Source organism: Eubalaena glacialis, chromosome 4, assembly GCF_028564815.1.
Source record: "Eubalaena glacialis isolate mEubGla1 chromosome 4, mEubGla1.1.hap2.+ XY, whole genome shotgun sequence".
Taxonomy (NCBI): Eukaryota; Metazoa; Chordata; class Mammalia; order Artiodactyla; family Balaenidae; genus Eubalaena; species Eubalaena glacialis.
The window spans coordinates 186,251,334-186,266,739 of NC_083719.1; the positions used below are offsets into that span (position 1 = coordinate 186,251,334).

A 15,406-nucleotide genomic window follows, 5' to 3' on the forward strand; every position below is an offset into this window, starting at 1 on the left:
CTGCAGCACACGCACACTAGACTCTCTTGAGAAAAGTGGACACAATGAATGACCACGTGTCAGTAATTCATTTAAGGACATCAGCTGGGCAAGAGTGGTCACTCCATTGAGAGAAGAGGACCCCAGCCAAGGCTGGAACAGAGACCCCTTGGCTGAGTCGCCAGCCAGATTGCGCCATGCCCTCAGCCACTCTTGGGGATAGAGTCCAGGCTGCATGTAAGTGACCACTGGGAGGTGGCAGCTTGGCCAGACACGGGCGGTTCCTTATCTCCTGGGCACCAAAGCTGCAGGAAAGGCTCCCAGTTGACCACTGCCTCGGCTTCCTCTTAGTGTCTGTGTGGGCAGTAGCCTCTGAGACTGACCCCTACTTCTTGATATTCATAGCCTCCTGGGATTCCCTACCCTTGTGTACCTGGCTTCTAACCTGTAGGATACGGCCAGGGTGAGGGGATGTCCTTCTGTGATCAGATGGCAAACGGTTCTGACTTCCGTCTTGCTAGAAGCAAGTTGTCACTTCAGGGAGGCCCGCATGGCCAGGGACTGAGTGGAATCAACAGCCAGTGAACAAGCCTGGAAGCGGACGCCTTCCCCAGCTCTGTGCGACACCTTGACTGCAGCCTTGCCAGAGGTTGTGAAACACAGGACCCGGCTAGGCTAAGCTGCACCTGGATTCCTGACCCACCGAAAAATGATAAACATGTGTTGCTTTAAGTGGCTACATTTGGGGCAATTTGTTACATAGCGGTAGCTAATGAATACAGCCTGCCTTCTGTCTCAGGCCGGGCATTCCAGGGCATTGCTTGAGTTGGGTGACAGTATTGAGTGCCACCTGTTTACGTGGGTGGCCCAAGGATGCTGGCATAAGGATGCCCGCAAAGCCCCTGCCACAGTAACCAGGACAGCCGTAAAGAAACTAGACAACACGAAATCACATGGGCTCACGAATTCAGCGTGAGCCCAGCCCTGGTGCCTGGTGACATCTACTCATCCCGCTTCCACCTGAGGGTCTCGTGGAATCCGTGCTGTCCCATCCAGACCACATTAGACCCAATGTGCCCTCAGGAGTCATCAAGCATTTTCTGTGTGCCAGGCGGCTCGGACAGACAATATAACCATGAAGAAATACCTTCGGTGAGTGAAATACCAAAGAGAGGTACTGAGAGATGAAACAGCTTCAAATGGGCCATACCCAGCCTGGGGGGACCCAGGGGGCCTCCCAGAGGAGGTGTGGGCTCGGGCATGAAGCAGAAAGAGAAGGAGACCAGGCCAGGAGAGAGGAGAAGCTGTCCAGGCAGAGGGGAGAGCATATGCAAAGGCCCAGGGGCAGGAGGGACACAGGAGCTCTGCAGGGGGTGGGAAGGGCCACGGGGAGGACTCTGGAGCCACGTTAAGGCTGTGAGCAGCCATCCAGAGGTGGACACAGAAGGGCAGGGCTGCCTGGGTTCAAACTCTGTGGCCTCAGTTTCCCCACGTGTTCACTGGGATGTGCAAAACACTTGGCCCAGATGGGGTGTTCCAGGCTCACAGCCGGTGGCCCCCTGTGTGCAGATAGATGGGAAGGGGAAGGCATGTTTCAGAACCCGGAGGAAACCCCAGCTCGCCTTGGGGGCCGGTCTCAGCGTGGCCAGCAGAGGACACAGCTGACCCCCAGGGTTGCCCTGGGGCAAGGCTTTAGGGGTGGGCGCTGCAGGGCTGCCCTGCCTGCCTTCCTGGGCTGGAGGGCCCGGGGACCGCTGAGGTGGGCATTTCAGTCCCAGCACTGGAGGCCCCTGTGCGCTGAGCCCCTCATCAGGCCCCTGGGGTCTGAGGTGAGCTCAGGAAAGGGGAGAGGCAGCCCCGCACAGACGTCAGAGTGGGGTTCATCAGGGGTTCCCACACCCCGCCCTCCCGGCCATGAGATTTCCAGCTTTGCCTCTGGAGCCTCAGTTTCCCCACCTGTAAAATGAGGACGATAGAAGAAACCACTGCAGCGCTTCTGACGATTAAGTGATTGTATTTATTCATTCTATTTATTTTGGCCGCGCCATGCAGCTTGTGGCATCTTAGTTGCCGGACCCGCGCCCTGGGCGGTGAAAGACGCAGCGTCCTAACCACTGGACCGCTAGGGAATTCCCTAAGTGATTTTATATACTTAAGGCACTTCCAACCGTGTCTGGAAAATCCTTAGACCCTCACACCCCGGCAAGGAGGGGGCTATTGACGCGGTGGTGACAGACGAGGAAACCGAAGCAGAAAAGCGACTGGGTGAGGACTCCGAGGGCTCGCTGCTCTGGTGCCGAGTCCGCCCGCCAGGCGCTGGCGGCCCGGGAGGCAGGGGCGTCGCGGGGGTCCGGGAGTCAGTGGGGGCCGCCTTCCCCACCGCGGCCGCTAGGGGCCGCGCGGGCCGCCGGGCAGTGGCTCGTGCCCCGCCCCCGCCCCGCCTCCCGTCCGCCCCCTGCCCAGAAGGCCCTGCAGGGACGCGGGCGTTCCTCTCCCCAGCTCCCGGGGCGCGCCGTCCAGCCCGCAGCATGAGCGCCCCCGCCGCGACCCCTATCTTCGCACCCGGCGAGAACTGCAGCCCCGCGTGGCGGGCGGCGCCCGCGGCTTACGACGCGTCGGACTCGCACCTGCAGATCCTGGGCAAGCCGGTGATGGAGCGCTGGGAGACCCCCTACATGCACGCGCTGGCGGCCGCCGCCGCCTCCAGAGGTAGCCCCCGACGGGCGCGCGGGGTCGACCGAGGCCGGGGCCGCCGGGACCCGGCGCCCGCCCGCTCTCCAGCGACGTGGCGGAACCTCTGCGCTCCTCTCCTCGCCTGGAAAACGGGGCCGCTCGCGAGGGCAGCGGGGTAGTCCTGGGGCGCTGCGGGCGCCCTGAGTACCGGGAACCCCCTCTCCGGGGGGCACCGAGGCCCCGACCCCGAGAAGGGGTCGGGCTGGGTCGGGGGATGCGTTCTCAGACGCGGAACTCAGCCGCCGGCCCCCCGCCAGAGATCGAGGACAGGGGAGTGGCGGCCTGGCAAGGTGCTGCCCAGGCCCACGTGGGTAATGTTCCCGACCAGGAGTCGCGGGAGGCCCTGCCCTGACTAAGAATAGCTCTGGTAAAGCCGAGGCCTGGAGACAGCTGTCGGGGGTGGCCCTGCACCTGGTGTCAGAGCCCGCGGGGTGCCGAGGGCTCCCCACGACCCCCCGAGGCTGGGCGCACCACCTCTGGGCCTCTGTGTTCCCATCTGGCAAATGGGCACAGCCAGTGTCCCTGCATGGTTAGGGCGTTTCTCCCCTCCTCTTTGACCCAAAGGGGCTCAACCACCCCCCCCACTGTTCCAGGCCTGGGCCTTGAATCCTGTTCCTCCCTTGCCCTTACTTTGTAGACTTCATTGTTTGTTGAGGGGACAGGGGACGCTGCCCAAATCAGGAGATAAGCGCCCTCAGTGCAAACAGCATGGGCCAGGGCTCAAAGTCCAGAAGCCGCTGTCCGTGGCCTCCCTGGCAGGCCACCCTCTCTGGCTGCTGGCCCCGGGCCCACGCTGTTCCCTCTCAGGGCTGCTGTGTTCTGTCCCACCCCCCACCTTTGCTCTGCCAACCGGTCGCTCCTAGTGGCAGTCGTTTCTCTCTGCCAAGGCCCTGCCCCCACGCCCCCTCCTCCAGGCAGCCTCCCCAGCCCCACCCAGTGTGTAAGGCGTGGGCTCTCTGTCTGCCCAGGGGGCCGGGTGTTGGAGGTGGGCTTTGGCATGGCCATCGCAGCTACGAAGATGCAGGAGGCCCCCATCGACGAGCACTGGATCATCGAGTGCAACGAGGGCGTCTTCCAGCGGCTCCAGGACTGGGCCCCTCGGCAGCTGCACAAGGTGCCCGCCTCTGCCCGAGGTCCCGCTCCTCACGCTCCTCAGGGGAAAGGCCCTGCCCTCAGAGTGGGTTGGGGACCTGGGGTGGCCACAGACATGGGGGAGGTGGTCTTCTCTCTTGGGAGTTCCTCTGCCCCCTCCCTTGCAACAGGTGGTGAAGTCCTGGGCCCCCTTTGACCCTCAGCCTTCTCTTTCTTTCTCCCTGCGCCAAGGTGGTTCCCTTGAAAGGCCTGTGGGAGGAGGTGGCGCCCACCCTGCCAGACAGTCACTTCGATGGTGAGGGGCTCTGGGCACTGGGCGGGGGGCCTCTGCCTGGATTGCCAGCCCCTCCTTTGCCTGCTTCTGAAGCACACATGCCTTGATGTGTCACTGGGGTGGCAGAGCCCGGGGGGCAGGCACGGACACACATACAGGAGCCTGGCACTCAGGTGCGTGGACATCTCAAGAACGACCAGATGAGACACAATTCGTAGGGCCGGCTGCAGCATAGCAAACTCTGGGTTCCCGGCCGCCTCAACTTGCAGCCAGCGTCCTGACCACGTGGCTTCTGTCCTTCCGAGCAGGGATCCTGTACGACACGTACCCGCTGTCTGAGGAGACCTGGCACACGCACCAGTTCAACTTCATTCGGGTAGGATCGCTTGCGGTGGGACGGGGTCTGCCAGACTTAAGGTGGGGGTCAGCCCAGTGGGCGCGCCTGCCGTCCACACAGGAGGCACCTCTCCTTCCGCTGTTCCCCTGACCTGGCGGGAGGCCCGCTGGGAACGCCTCTGCCCACCCCCACCCCCTCCTGACCACTGTCCCCCCCCGCCCCGCCAGGAACATGCCTTCCGCCTGCTGAAGCCGGGGGGCGTTCTTACCTACTGCAACCTCACCTCCTGGGGGGAGCTGATGAAGTCCAAGTACTCGGACATCACCACCATGTTCGAGGTGCCGCAGCCTGGGCGCTCCCTGCCCCGCCCCCCGCCCCCCCTACACCCCCGGCAGCGACTTTGGGTGGGGAGGCAGCTGGGGTCACCTGTGACCTGGGCAGGGTCCCTTGCCTCTGGCCCTGGGGGCTCATCTCTTGGGTGGACTCTGAGCCTCCACTTGTAAATCAGGAGAGGTTTCTCCCTAGCTCAAGGACCTTAGATGGCTCCCCAGTGCCCTCGGGATACAGGGATTCAGCCCAAGGTCCCCAGCGGCATCCCCTCACTCTGCCCTCCTCCACCCGGGGTGCATCTTTATGGGTCTAGCCACCCCTTGTCTTGGGCCTTTGCCCACTCGGTTCCCTCTGCCTGTGAGGACGTGCAGGTGAGCAGCCTGGTGATACCCCATGACAGCCAGGAAGCTGTGTGTGGACACCTGGAGATTCCCACCCAGACCTGGGCTTCAGCATTTTCTTAGCAGCCCCGTCCAGCCCCCAAGGGCCTTGGCACTTGTAGGCTGGCAGGGTGTCTCCTGAGGCCCCAGGGCCCTTGAGGTGACTCGGCACCTCCCTCTGGCCAGGAGACACAGGTGCCAGCCCTGCTGGAAGCGGGCTTCCGGCCGGAGAACATCCACACGCAGGTCATGGAGCTGGTCCCACCGGCCGACTGCCGCTATTACGCCTTCCCGCAGATGATCACGCCCCTGGTCACCAAGCACTGAGCCCACTGGGCCCACCGGCTCAGCTGCCCACGCCACCCTGGGGGCTCTGGGCTTCAGGAACCCCTAACCCCCAGACCCCTACTGAGCGCCTTCGTGGCCGGGAGTGCAGGCTCTGGCCCCTCGGCCCTGGTCCAGACCCACACCAGCCGCATGACCAGCAAGCTTCCCTAACCTTCTCTGCAAGGGAACGACCACTACCATCCTACCATGGTCCTGAGAATGAAATAAACACTAACACTGGGTTTAGCCAATCAGCACGAGGACACAAACGTGTGCTTGCTTTACTCTTCCTGCCCCTCCAAAAAAAAGTGAAAGGAAAGAAACCTGTTAAATTGACCACCACCGAGACAGTGGCTATACCACTCCAAAGTGTCTGATCCTGCCTCTGACCCCCCCCCCCCGTGCCCACTGCAGACACTGCCAATTAGTCACCCATGGCCCCTCCCGCCCTCCCTCTGGTGGGCAGCTGGGGTCCCCAGAGGAGGTGGAACTAGGTCAGGACCTCATAGCGGGTGGCGGCAGCCCCAAGGCCCAGACCCTCCGGTCCCACCCAGTCAGGCTGCACCACGATGCCTCGCTGAGTCAACGCCCCTCCAGCCCCAGCGCAGGGACACCCTGGCTCCATCTGCCCTGGGCCCTGGTGCCCAGCTGGTCGCCGCGGTGCCATCTACTTCACCCCGACCCGCTCTTGGACGCATCCACTCCCCTCCTTCATGGGTGGGGCCTCCCACTGGGCCACGCTGGGCCCGGCTGTCCACTCCAGGGGCCTCGGCATCTCCATGCACAAGAGAGACAGGCCTGACCCCGCCAAGCAGCACTCGCCCCGCCCACCTCCCAGGCCCCCACCCCCAGCCCACACACCATGTGGAGCAGGGGCAGCCAGGCAGGTTTATCGGGTTTATTGACCGCCTCTGGAGTAACAGCGCAGACGCCGCAGGGCGGCCAGGCGGCTGGCACTACCTGCGGTACCAGATCTGGAGCCTCTTCTCGCGCTTGATCTTCTTCTGCAGCTGCAGGATGCCATAGAGCAGGGCCTCGGCCGTGGGCGGGCAGCCTGGGGGGCAGGTGACACCTCAGTCTCCCTGCCCTTCCCCCTCCCCTCCGCTCTGCTCCAGGTGGGGGCAACCAGGCCACTTCCCAGGGTGGGGAGGGGCAAGACGGGGCTCTGCCCCAGCAGCCCGTTAGGTCTGCACCAAGAGAGCCGGGGGGCTTGGCCCATCACGGGAAAGGAGCCAGAGGGGAGCAGGGTGGGCAGCTGCTGACCCCAGGGCCGACCTCCCAGCCAGGATGAGGGAGGCCTGGGCTACCCCTCCCAGGCCGAGCTGCCCTGTCCCTGGCCCTCCCGCCACGTGACCCGGCTCGGGACCCGGGAGGACAATGTGGGCTGCCTGCCAACCCCCAGGCCATGCCGGCGTCCGGTGAGGACCCTTGGAAAGGAATGGGGGCAGACTTCAGACCGGGAGACCCTCCAGGGACAGCGGGGGGAAAGGCTGCGGTGTCACTCTTATTCTTGTACCCAAATCTGCTTATTCTTAACAGGGGGCGAGCTGTCTCAGTGGGACTGTGGGGATTCTGTGAATCGGGTGAGGGCCGCGTGGGCGCCACCTGGGGGCTCACCTGGGACGTAGATGTCCACGGGCACAATACGGTCACAGCCCCGCACCACAGAGTAGGAGTAGTGGTAGTAGCCGCCTCCGTTGGCGCAGCTGGTGGGGAGGGGAGCGCCGGCCGTGAGAGCCTCTCCAGCGACCCCGGCCTCCGTCCCTCCTCGCAGCCCCCAACCCGCAGCCCCTTCCAACCTCAAGCAGGTGCCAGGCGGTCAGGAAAGGGCAAGACTGGGACACAAGTCACAGGAAAGACAGCGGCCACCTGAGACCTTCTGTGGGACCGGGTAGGACAGAAACAAATGGTGGGGCTGTGAACAGACGATGCTCAGCGAGAGGAGCCAGACGTGAAAGGACGCAGCGTGTGATTCCATTGATGGGAACCGTCCAGAACAGGCCAGTCCACAGACACAGAGTGCGTTCCTGGTTGTCAGGGGCTGGGGGAGGGGGTGGGGAGTGACTGCTGACGGGGACGGGGCTTCTATTGGGGTGATGGAATGCTCTGGAATTAGATAGAGGTGATGATTACACAACACTAAGAATGCATTAAAATCCACAAAATTGTACATTTTGAAAGGGTGAACTTTGTAGTATGTGAATTCTACCTCAACCAAAAAAGTCAGGTGACTAAATGGCTTTTAATGATATGGAGAAATGAGGTGCTGGCTAGATGGTGAGGAGGCTGCAACGCCCCCCCCAGCAGGACGTCCTTCCTGTGGTCATAACACAGAGAAACAGAACGAAAATGGACAGGCTGTTGGGGTGGGGGAGCGACTGTAACAGGACAGAAGGGGACGTTCTGGATGACCCCGATCAGAAAGCAGCACAGAAACGAGACTGGAAGAGACAAGCCAGCGTGTCACCGGCGTGTCTGTTGCTGGAGCCCCCGCCCCGCCGGGCACTCACCTCCCCATAGACACGACGTAGCGAGGCTCTGGCATCTGGTCGTAGACCTGGAAGAGACAGGGGTCTGCGTGCAGCTCGAGCCTGGGGGGGGGGAGGGGTTGGGGAGGGGGGGGTTGGGGGAGGGGGAGGGGAGGGGAGGGGGGAGGGGGGAGGGGGGAGGGGGGAGGGGGGGTTGACGGTGGGGCCCACCTTGCGGAGCGCGGGGGCCATCTTGTTGGTGAGCGTCCCAGCCACGATCATCACGTCGGACTGGCGGGGGCTGGCGCGGAAGACCACGCCAAAGCGGTCCATGTCGTAGCGGGGTGCTGCCATGTGCATCATCTCCACGGCGCAGCAGGCCAGGCCAAAGGTCATGGGCCACAGGGAGCTCTGCAGGGCGGGGCAGTCGGCCCGTGAGTGGACGAGTGGCCCACCGTGTTTAAAGAAATCGGACGATTTCACATAGAAAAATCTGTTTCTAGCCTTTTCTGGGCCCTGCCCACAGCAACCATGTGACCTCCAGACCCCGAAGGCTGCCCTGGACACTGGTCATCGGCCTGAGCCTGATGCCCCAGCCCAGGACTGTGTGACAGGAGGGCCAAATGAGTTAGGCCCGTGGGTCTACACTTCCCAGCAGCCACATTACCAAAAAGAAAAACAGACAAAAATAAAACCAAGTGCAATTAGCTTTAATAATATAGTCCACATAACCCAGCATATCCTAAATCCCAGCCTCCAACATGGGCACTTGCTGCTCTGAGTGCCCAGTGGCCGCCCACGGCACAGATCTAGACCCTGGGGCTCAGCACCCTGGAGGGTCTTGTTCCCAACACCGCCTGGACTCAAAGTGCCAATTCCTCCAGGAAGCCCTCCTGGATGCCCTCTGACTTCCCTCCATCCTTTGGTGCCCGATATCGCCCCGGCCCCCACCCACAAGCTGTTCTCCACCAGAGCTTTCTCTGCTTGTCTGTGTCCAGTCTGGGATCTGGCCAAGGTCCCTGCTGCCCTGTGGATGTCCCAATTCAGGTGACAGGGCTCGGGTCACACAGCGGGCAAGGGCTGCCCAACACGGCAGGGCCATGACTCCACAGCGCACGGCCACAGCGACCATCACCGCCCTGGAGCTGTGGGCCTGGAGGGACACTCGCTGTGGACTCGCTGGTCACACACAGACACCAGGACAGCACCAGCCCACCCGTCAATGGGGGATTGTTACCCAGCCGGGCGCCCCGAGAGCACTGAAAGGAACCACTGTCCTGGGACAGAGGACACATGTCCGGGGGGAGACATGGACACACACGTGAGCACGCAGACTGTCCCACGGCCAGTGTGGGGGTGGGGTGGGGGATTAGGATATTTGCTGGGAACGAGCTACTGTTTCCATTGTGTATTTCCAGTTAAAAACATGGGTTTTACGTTAAGAGAGAAAAGAGAGGAATGAACAGAAGATGAAAGGAGAAGAACAGGAGGGAGGTGACTCATCTCCTCTGGGGGCCGATGCGGGGGGCAGGGAGCACCGAGGGAAGTCAGGCCAGGAACTGCTGGGGGCAGGGCAGGGGTCCTGAGACAGAATCAAAGCCACAGGTCCCCACACGGAGGGGCCCTGGGGGAGTCCGGCCCACTCCGTAGCCACGGGAGCGTGGCTGAGCAGCCAGAGGGGGCCCCACGGACGCAGACGGGGAGGGGCTCACCCGGCGGGCCCAGTTGATGAGGTCGTCCAGCTTGGCCACCACATACTCGCCCCGGCTGCTGGGAAGGGCGGCGGGTTTGGGGACCACGGCTCCGGCCTGGGACACGGCAGGGTGGGTGCTGGGTACGGGACACACAGCAAGGGGAGGCGTCAGCCAGGCAGGTATCCCCGGCCAGGCCCAGCCCAGAGCAGCCTCTCAGAGGGCAGGACAAAGCCGTGGTCACGGTGGGTCCCCAGAGCAGCACTGGGAGTAGCCGTGAGGCCAGGTCTGCAGCAGCCCTGCGCCCCGGCCTGGGGCAGGACACGCCTGCTCAACACCGGAGTGAAAGATGGTGTGGACAGGCCTCTACCGCCTCACTGAGGCCCAGCAGGACCCTGTCCTCTCGGGGACTGTTTCCCCGTCTGGAAAACAGGCTCGGCTGACATACCCTTTAGTGAGAGCCCTCCTGGTCTGGAGTTGTGCAGCCACTGGCCTGGGCCCACAGGAGCGGGCTGGGCAGGACTCTGAGGGCAGGGACCCCCTCACATACCCCGCTGGGTGGTGGGAGTGCCCCGGAGTTGCCACAGGCTGCTGCTGTGCTGGGGTGGGGGGATGGGGGGACTTCAGGGTGTGTGGGCTCCCGGGAAGGCCAGCCTCACCTGCTCGGGCTGTCAGCGGCCGAGCTCGGATGGACCCCGCGCACCTGCAGAGCCACGCCCACGCCGGAGCTGCGGGGAGACAGACAGCCCATGACTAGGAGCCCGGGGCGCCCCAACACGCTGTGACAGGGTTACCCCGGGGCCAGGATGGGGAAACTGACCAGGGGGTCAAACCCAGCCCACCACCGGTTTTCGTAAATAAAGTTTTTTTTTTTTTTAAATTTATTTATTTTTGGCTGTGTTGGGTCTTCGTTGCTGCGAGCGAGCTATAAATAAAGTTTTATTGACACATAACCACACCCATTCACTTCCTTGGTGTCTGGGACTGTTTCTACAGAGGCAGAGCCAAAAACGTTTACCGTTTGGCCCTTTACAGAAAAAAAAAATCTGCTGATCCCTGGTCTAGAGAGTGCCTGGTTTTCATTTGATACTTCCCTCATTTTCCCCGTCTTCCCTTTGTTTTGCAGTGAGTGTGTATTTTATTCGTAGGAAAAAGGCCTTATCAAAACAAACTCAGCCCAAATCCGAGGGCCTGGCAGCCACCTGCCTTACTGTCCCAAGGAGGCCTGCACGGGGCTGCCATCAGAGCAAACGTGCTGAATGCCTTTCGTGCGCCAGGCAGCGACTGGGCTCTGAGGGTACCAGGGCAGGGAGACATGGGGCTGGATGCCAGGCGGCCCCTGGCCTGGTGCTGATGGAGGGCCCGCCCGGATCTGAGGCCCCCTGACAGCCCCCTCTGAGCCCCTCCCTGCCAGGGCCTCACTGCGGGGTGTTAGGATCAGAGATGCAGACACGCAGGCAGGAAGGCAGGCAGGCACTCACCGAAGAGCAAGGATACCGCGGAGCAGGCCGGGAGCTGCAGAAAGAACCACAGGGTGAGGGCAGTGAGTTGTGGCAGCACCAGAGGCCACAAACGGCCCAGAGGGTCCAGCCTCCAGGTGTTTGCCCTTCAGGCCCCCCACGTGGTGCGCCCGCCCTCTCACCCTCAGTCTATCTACATTCCATTTAACAAACAATTGATAAAGAGCAATCTTTCAGGGGAATTCCCTGGTGGTCCAGTGGTTAGGACTCCATGCTTCCACTGCAGGGGTCCCGGCTTCGATCCCTGGTTGGGGAGCTAAGATCCCGCAAACCGCAAGGTGTAGCCAAAAAAAAAAAAAAGGTGATCTTTCAGAATGTGAACCAGACAGTGTCATTCCCCTGCTTCCAACCGCACACTCCACATAAGAGCCACCTTTCCTTTCCTCAGGCATGTCAGTGTCCCTCCTGTCTCAGAGCCTTTGCACTTGCTGTCCCCTCTGCCTGGAGCACCCCTCTCATGGGGCAGCTTTCAGCTCAAATGCCTGGGTCTACACTAGCTCCCCAGGCCCTCTCGATCCTGTCACCCTGTTCTATTTCTATCCACATGTCCTCCTGTGGCGCCTGCCTCCCCCTGATGCTAGGGCCTCCCTGGGTTCCCCAGTGTCTGTCTCGGCCTTGGCTCAGCCTGACAGGCATGTGTCAAGTCAACAAACCCATAGACATCAGCGAGGCTCCAAGCCCTGCGCTGGGAGTTCCGGGGTTTCAGAGGCTGGGCAAGGAGTCCAGGCTAACAGCCCAGCCCCGAACTCTTGTGTAAGCTGCCCCTCTCTGAGCCTCAGCTCCCCCACCTGAAAATGTAGGGCTTTGGGTAATCTCACAGCACAGTAAATGCCCTTCACCTCCAAGGTGAGGGGATTCCAGCCTCTGGACCAGACATTCTTAGCAAGGGGCCGCTGGTGAGGATTCAGCAGACCGGTGAGCTTGCACGGGAAAGAAAAATACCCTCTTTATTGTCACCAACGTCTTGCTGAAAATTGGCCTTTCCTTAAAATCTGAGTGTAGCCAAAACCACAGCAGTATTAGCGAGACCGAGGCTTTTCACCAACAGAGATGACAGTGGTTTCCTAACACCGACATAGAGGCTGCAGCCAACTCTGTGTAAAGGAACGTGTCCACTTCTCACTCCTTCAAAGTCACAGCAGTAGGCAGATCCGCCACTAGACCTCGGCTTTCCAGGCATGAATAATGAAGCACCCGGACTGCGAACTGACCCCCGGTTGCCAGACAGTATCCTGGCAACTGTCAGTATAACCGCTTTCCTTTGCAACCCTGTGAATCCATCCTATGCGTTTAACCGCTAATCGGAAAAAAGGTCCCCGGAGCAGCCCGGGTTTGGACGCCTTCTCTGCGGGTGACCGTCCCCTTCCCGGGGTGGCAGGGTGCCCCGGGGTCGCGTCCCTGCCCGGCCAGGCCGCGTGACCTCCAGCGGTTCCAGCCGCTCTCTGGGCCTCAGTTTCCTCGGATGTCGGGGCTGCTGCCCCCTCGCCGCCTCCTCCCGGAAACTTCAAGGGCACCATCCCGGGCCGAGCCTGGGTTCCTCCGGCTTCCGCCCCGGCCCCCTCCCGAGGCTGGGAGCCTGCGTCGCCCTCGGCCTCCGCTTCCCCAAGCGGCCGGGCAGAAAGGCGCCCGGAGCGACCCAAGCCCCGACCCCGCCGCCCCGACCCGCTCACCCGCTAGCGCCGCCATCTCGGCCTCGGCCTTCACACAACCTCTATGGTCCGTCCTCTTCAGAGCTCCGGGTCCCCAGGGCCGTCGCCCAAAGTGCCTCGGCTCGTGATCGGAAACCGGAACTCGGGCGGGGACGTTCCGCCTCTGTGGAATCCACCCCGCCGCGCGCCGCCGGACGCCCCACGCAGGGTAGAAGGATACGGAAGTGCGCGGGGAGGGTCGTGGCAAAAGAAGGCGAGCCGTCCACTCTCTTGTTACCCAGGGAAGGAAAAGCGCAAGCCCGTCCCTGGGTGGGCTCGAACCACCAACCTTTCGGTTAACAGCCGAACGCGCTAACCGATTGCGCCACAGAGACGGTGCTGCGCCCTGTTTCCAGGCGCGACCCTACGAGGCATGCGCGGCCCGCAGGGGCTGCCCGAGCTGCGCCTGCACGCAAGCGGCTCAGCGTGGGGGGGGAGTCGGTGGCGGGAGCAACCCCTGCTGCGCAGCCGAAATAGCTCAGTTGGGAGAGCGTTAGACTGAAGATCTAAAGGTCCCTGGTTCGATCCCGGGTTTCGGCAGACGTTTTGGCGCCCCCAGCGAACAGCGTTCTTTTTTGCTCCAAGCTGATCCAGCTTCTCCCAGCACTTTTACCCAGAATGTGTCGATTTTGACCTTTCCTCCCCAGAATACTCTCCATTCTTCAGATGAGGAGCTGGGCTGCTGGCTCATGCCAACGCGGGAGGGCTTAGAACAAGGCCTCATCCCCACCCACCCCGGTCCACCCCCAAAACTATGATCCCAGCCCAAATGACCCCCTTCCCCACTCCCATTTACAATATTTTTTAAGTGGCAGGATTAGAACGAATGTAATTGTCAAAAGGAACACTACTGAATACCAAAAGTGCCAAAAGGGAGTTTGCAGAGACACCTTCTGCTCGGATGTCATTTAACTGTGACAGTCCTGCTGGGTACCTATTCTGCCCATTTTACAATACATATGGGGAAACTGAGGTTCCCCCGTTCCCAACAGGGGAACGCAGGTGAGGAGCAGGGCTGGCTCCTGGCGAGGGAGGACCACGCCAGGTGTGTCCTGGAGCCCGACTGCGCGGTCCCGGGAAGGGGAGGCGGGGCGCCGGTTGGTGTCACCATCCCGGTGGTGACATACAGGAGAAAAGAGCGGGGCTGGGCCGAGGGCCGGGTCTGTTGGGAATCCTACACCTCCTTGCCCTCAGTTCCCACAACTGGCCAGGTTGTGGAGCTGGAATTTTTTAATTAAAATGAACCTTGTACTTCCAAATAGTTTGATTCAGAGAAAAGTTGCAAACCTAGTACAGAGTTCGCTGTACTCATCACCCAGTCTCTCCTACTGCTAACATCTTATACTGACATTAACAATTCATGACCCAATGTGTATACATCGCCAACTCATGTCCAGGCATTATTCAGGCTCCTGTTTTCTCCTAACGTTCCTTGTCCCGTCAGCCAGGCACCTGGGAGCCGAGCCCCCAGCCTCATTCGAGCCTTCAGACATCTGACTGCGACCTCCTGAGACCACAGAACAGCCCAGTCAAGAGAGAATGTTGCTTCCAGCCGCCAGGGGCTGGTTCACTGCTAAGGCAGGGATGGATAACTAATACAGGAGGGGCTATCAGCTGTCAGGGTGATGGATTGGATGGGGAGGGGAGGTGGATAGGGGAGGTAAGAGCCTGCATCAGGAAACTGGGGCGTCAAGGGAGAGCCCTGAAACGGAGAAGCAGGTCTGATAGGGCAGGGAGTTAACAGAGGGTTCACCATAATTCCAGGAACAGTGAGGGTCAGTGAGGGGGTGAGGGGCAGATGGGTAGGTGGGGAGGAGGTGGGGGGGAGAGGAGGGGGAGCCAGGGCTGGAGGAGGTGGGGAGCAGGACCTGGAAGGGGTGGAGCAGGGGCAGGAGGATGTGGGGAGCAGGGGCTGCGAGGGGAGCCAGGTCAGGAAAGCCTGGCCGTAGAAGCCATGCACTGGGGGGAGGGGCACTGACCGCACTGCACAGACACGCCTGTCTGATTTGAGATTGTGTGTGTGTGTGCATCCCTCGTCTTAATCAATTTCCTAGATAAATGATAGACTTAAAAGAGGTGCTGAAGTGAACACAAGGAAAACTCCCCCTTCCAGGAAGCGGTTTTGTTGATGCACTGCTCCTTGCACTGAGGGGTCTGATCGTCCCCCCATGCCATCTGGGCTGGAGCGAGAAAGGTACAGAGACTGTAGGACAAGCATCTCAGGGTCTGGGGTCAGGGGTCTGGCTGAAAGAGGTTCAGGAAGGGTGGCTGTGAGTGGTGGGAGGTGACAGGGGCAGGGGTGGACGCCCGGGGAGGGGATGGGACACGGGGGGGGAGCAGGGTGGCCATGCAGAGGTGCGGGCTGCTGAGACGCCAGCTGGACGGAGCCCAGACAGCTGAGGGGGGATGCCGGGTGAGGGTGGGTGCAGGGAAGCTGGGGCTGTGGTGGACGGGGGTGCAGGAGGCCACGGGCCGGCCGGTGGGGGCCCCGGCTGCACCCCGTGTTGTGCTGGGTCTCTCTTCTTGACGCAGCAGCAGCCCAGTGCGCCGGCTTCCCGGGGGCCAGGGCCACCTCACAGCCCCTCCT

General features: G+C 61.6%; 2 protein-coding genes and 2 non-coding genes across 5 annotated transcripts; 2 read left to right on the forward strand and 2 right to left on the reverse strand.

Annotated features, from left to right (window-relative positions):
* Nucleotides 1-2,439: 2,439 nt before the first annotated feature.
* Nucleotides 2,440-5,721, forward strand: GAMT (guanidinoacetate N-methyltransferase). The gene is made up of 6 exons (XM_061190916.1): nt 2,440-2,688; nt 3,681-3,826; nt 4,036-4,099; nt 4,387-4,454; nt 4,643-4,753; nt 5,312-5,721. Exons 1-6 carry the CDS (start codon nt 2,508-2,510, stop codon nt 5,450-5,452), a joined length of 711 nt encoding a protein of 236 aa, XP_061046899.1. The 5' UTR covers nt 2,440-2,507; the 3' UTR covers nt 5,453-5,721.
* A 614-nt stretch (nt 5,722-6,335) lies between these two features.
* NDUFS7 (NADH:ubiquinone oxidoreductase core subunit S7) lies at nt 6,336-13,175 on the reverse strand. 2 transcript variants are annotated; one of them, XM_061190915.1, is made up of 8 exons: nt 12,802-13,163; nt 11,093-11,126; nt 10,271-10,339; nt 9,633-9,750; nt 8,152-8,331; nt 7,963-8,009; nt 7,070-7,158; nt 6,336-6,506 (listed from the first exon to the last, which is right to left on the reverse strand). In XM_061190915.1, the coding sequence occupies exons 1-8, from the start codon at nt 12,815-12,817 to the stop codon at nt 6,409-6,411; spliced, it is 651 nt and encodes a 216-aa protein (XP_061046898.1). In that variant the 5' UTR covers nt 12,818-13,163; the 3' UTR covers nt 6,336-6,408. The 2 variants fall into 2 exon arrangements, with proteins under 2 accessions (XP_061046898.1, XP_061046896.1); XM_061190913.1 differs by lacking the exons at nt 6,336-6,506; nt 7,070-7,158 and adding an exon at nt 7,267-7,558 and having other exon boundaries at nt 12,802-13,175.
* TRNAN-GUU (transfer RNA asparagine (anticodon GUU)) lies at nt 13,081-13,154 on the reverse strand. Its single transcript has one exon. It is a non-coding gene; the product is annotated as a tRNA-Asn (tRNA).
* A 111-nt stretch (nt 13,176-13,286) lies between the features above and the next one.
* On the forward strand, nt 13,287-13,359 carry TRNAF-GAA (transfer RNA phenylalanine (anticodon GAA)). The gene has a single exon. It is a non-coding gene; the product is annotated as a tRNA-Phe (tRNA).
* The last annotated feature ends 2,047 nt before the right edge of the window (nt 13,360-15,406 follow it).

What these genes read in the sequence shown, in the direction of transcription:
- GAMT (XM_061190916.1), top strand. Translation starts at nt 2,508, where the DNA reads ATGAGCGCCCCCGCCGCGACCCCTATCTTCGCACCCGGCGAGAACTGC. An exon ending in GGCCGCCGCCGCCTCCAGAG is followed by an intron (nt 2,689 to 3,680) that starts GTAGCCCCCGAC and finishes CTGTCTGCCCAG; the next exon opens with GGGGCCGGGTGTTGGAGGTG. An exon ending in GCCAGACAGTCACTTCGATG is followed by an intron (nt 4,100 to 4,386) that starts GTGAGGGGCTCT and finishes CCTTCCGAGCAG; the next exon opens with GGATCCTGTACGACACGTAC.
- NDUFS7 (XM_061190913.1), bottom strand. An exon ending in GCCGCTGACAGCCCGAGCAG is followed by an intron (nt 9,751 to 10,270) that starts GTGAGGCTGGCC and finishes TCCCGTACCCAG; the next exon opens with CACCCACCCTGCCGTGTCCC. An exon ending in TCATCAACTGGGCCCGCCGG is followed by an intron (nt 8,332 to 9,632) that starts GTGAGCCCCTCC and finishes CCCGCCCTGCAG; the next exon opens with AGCTCCCTGTGGCCCATGAC.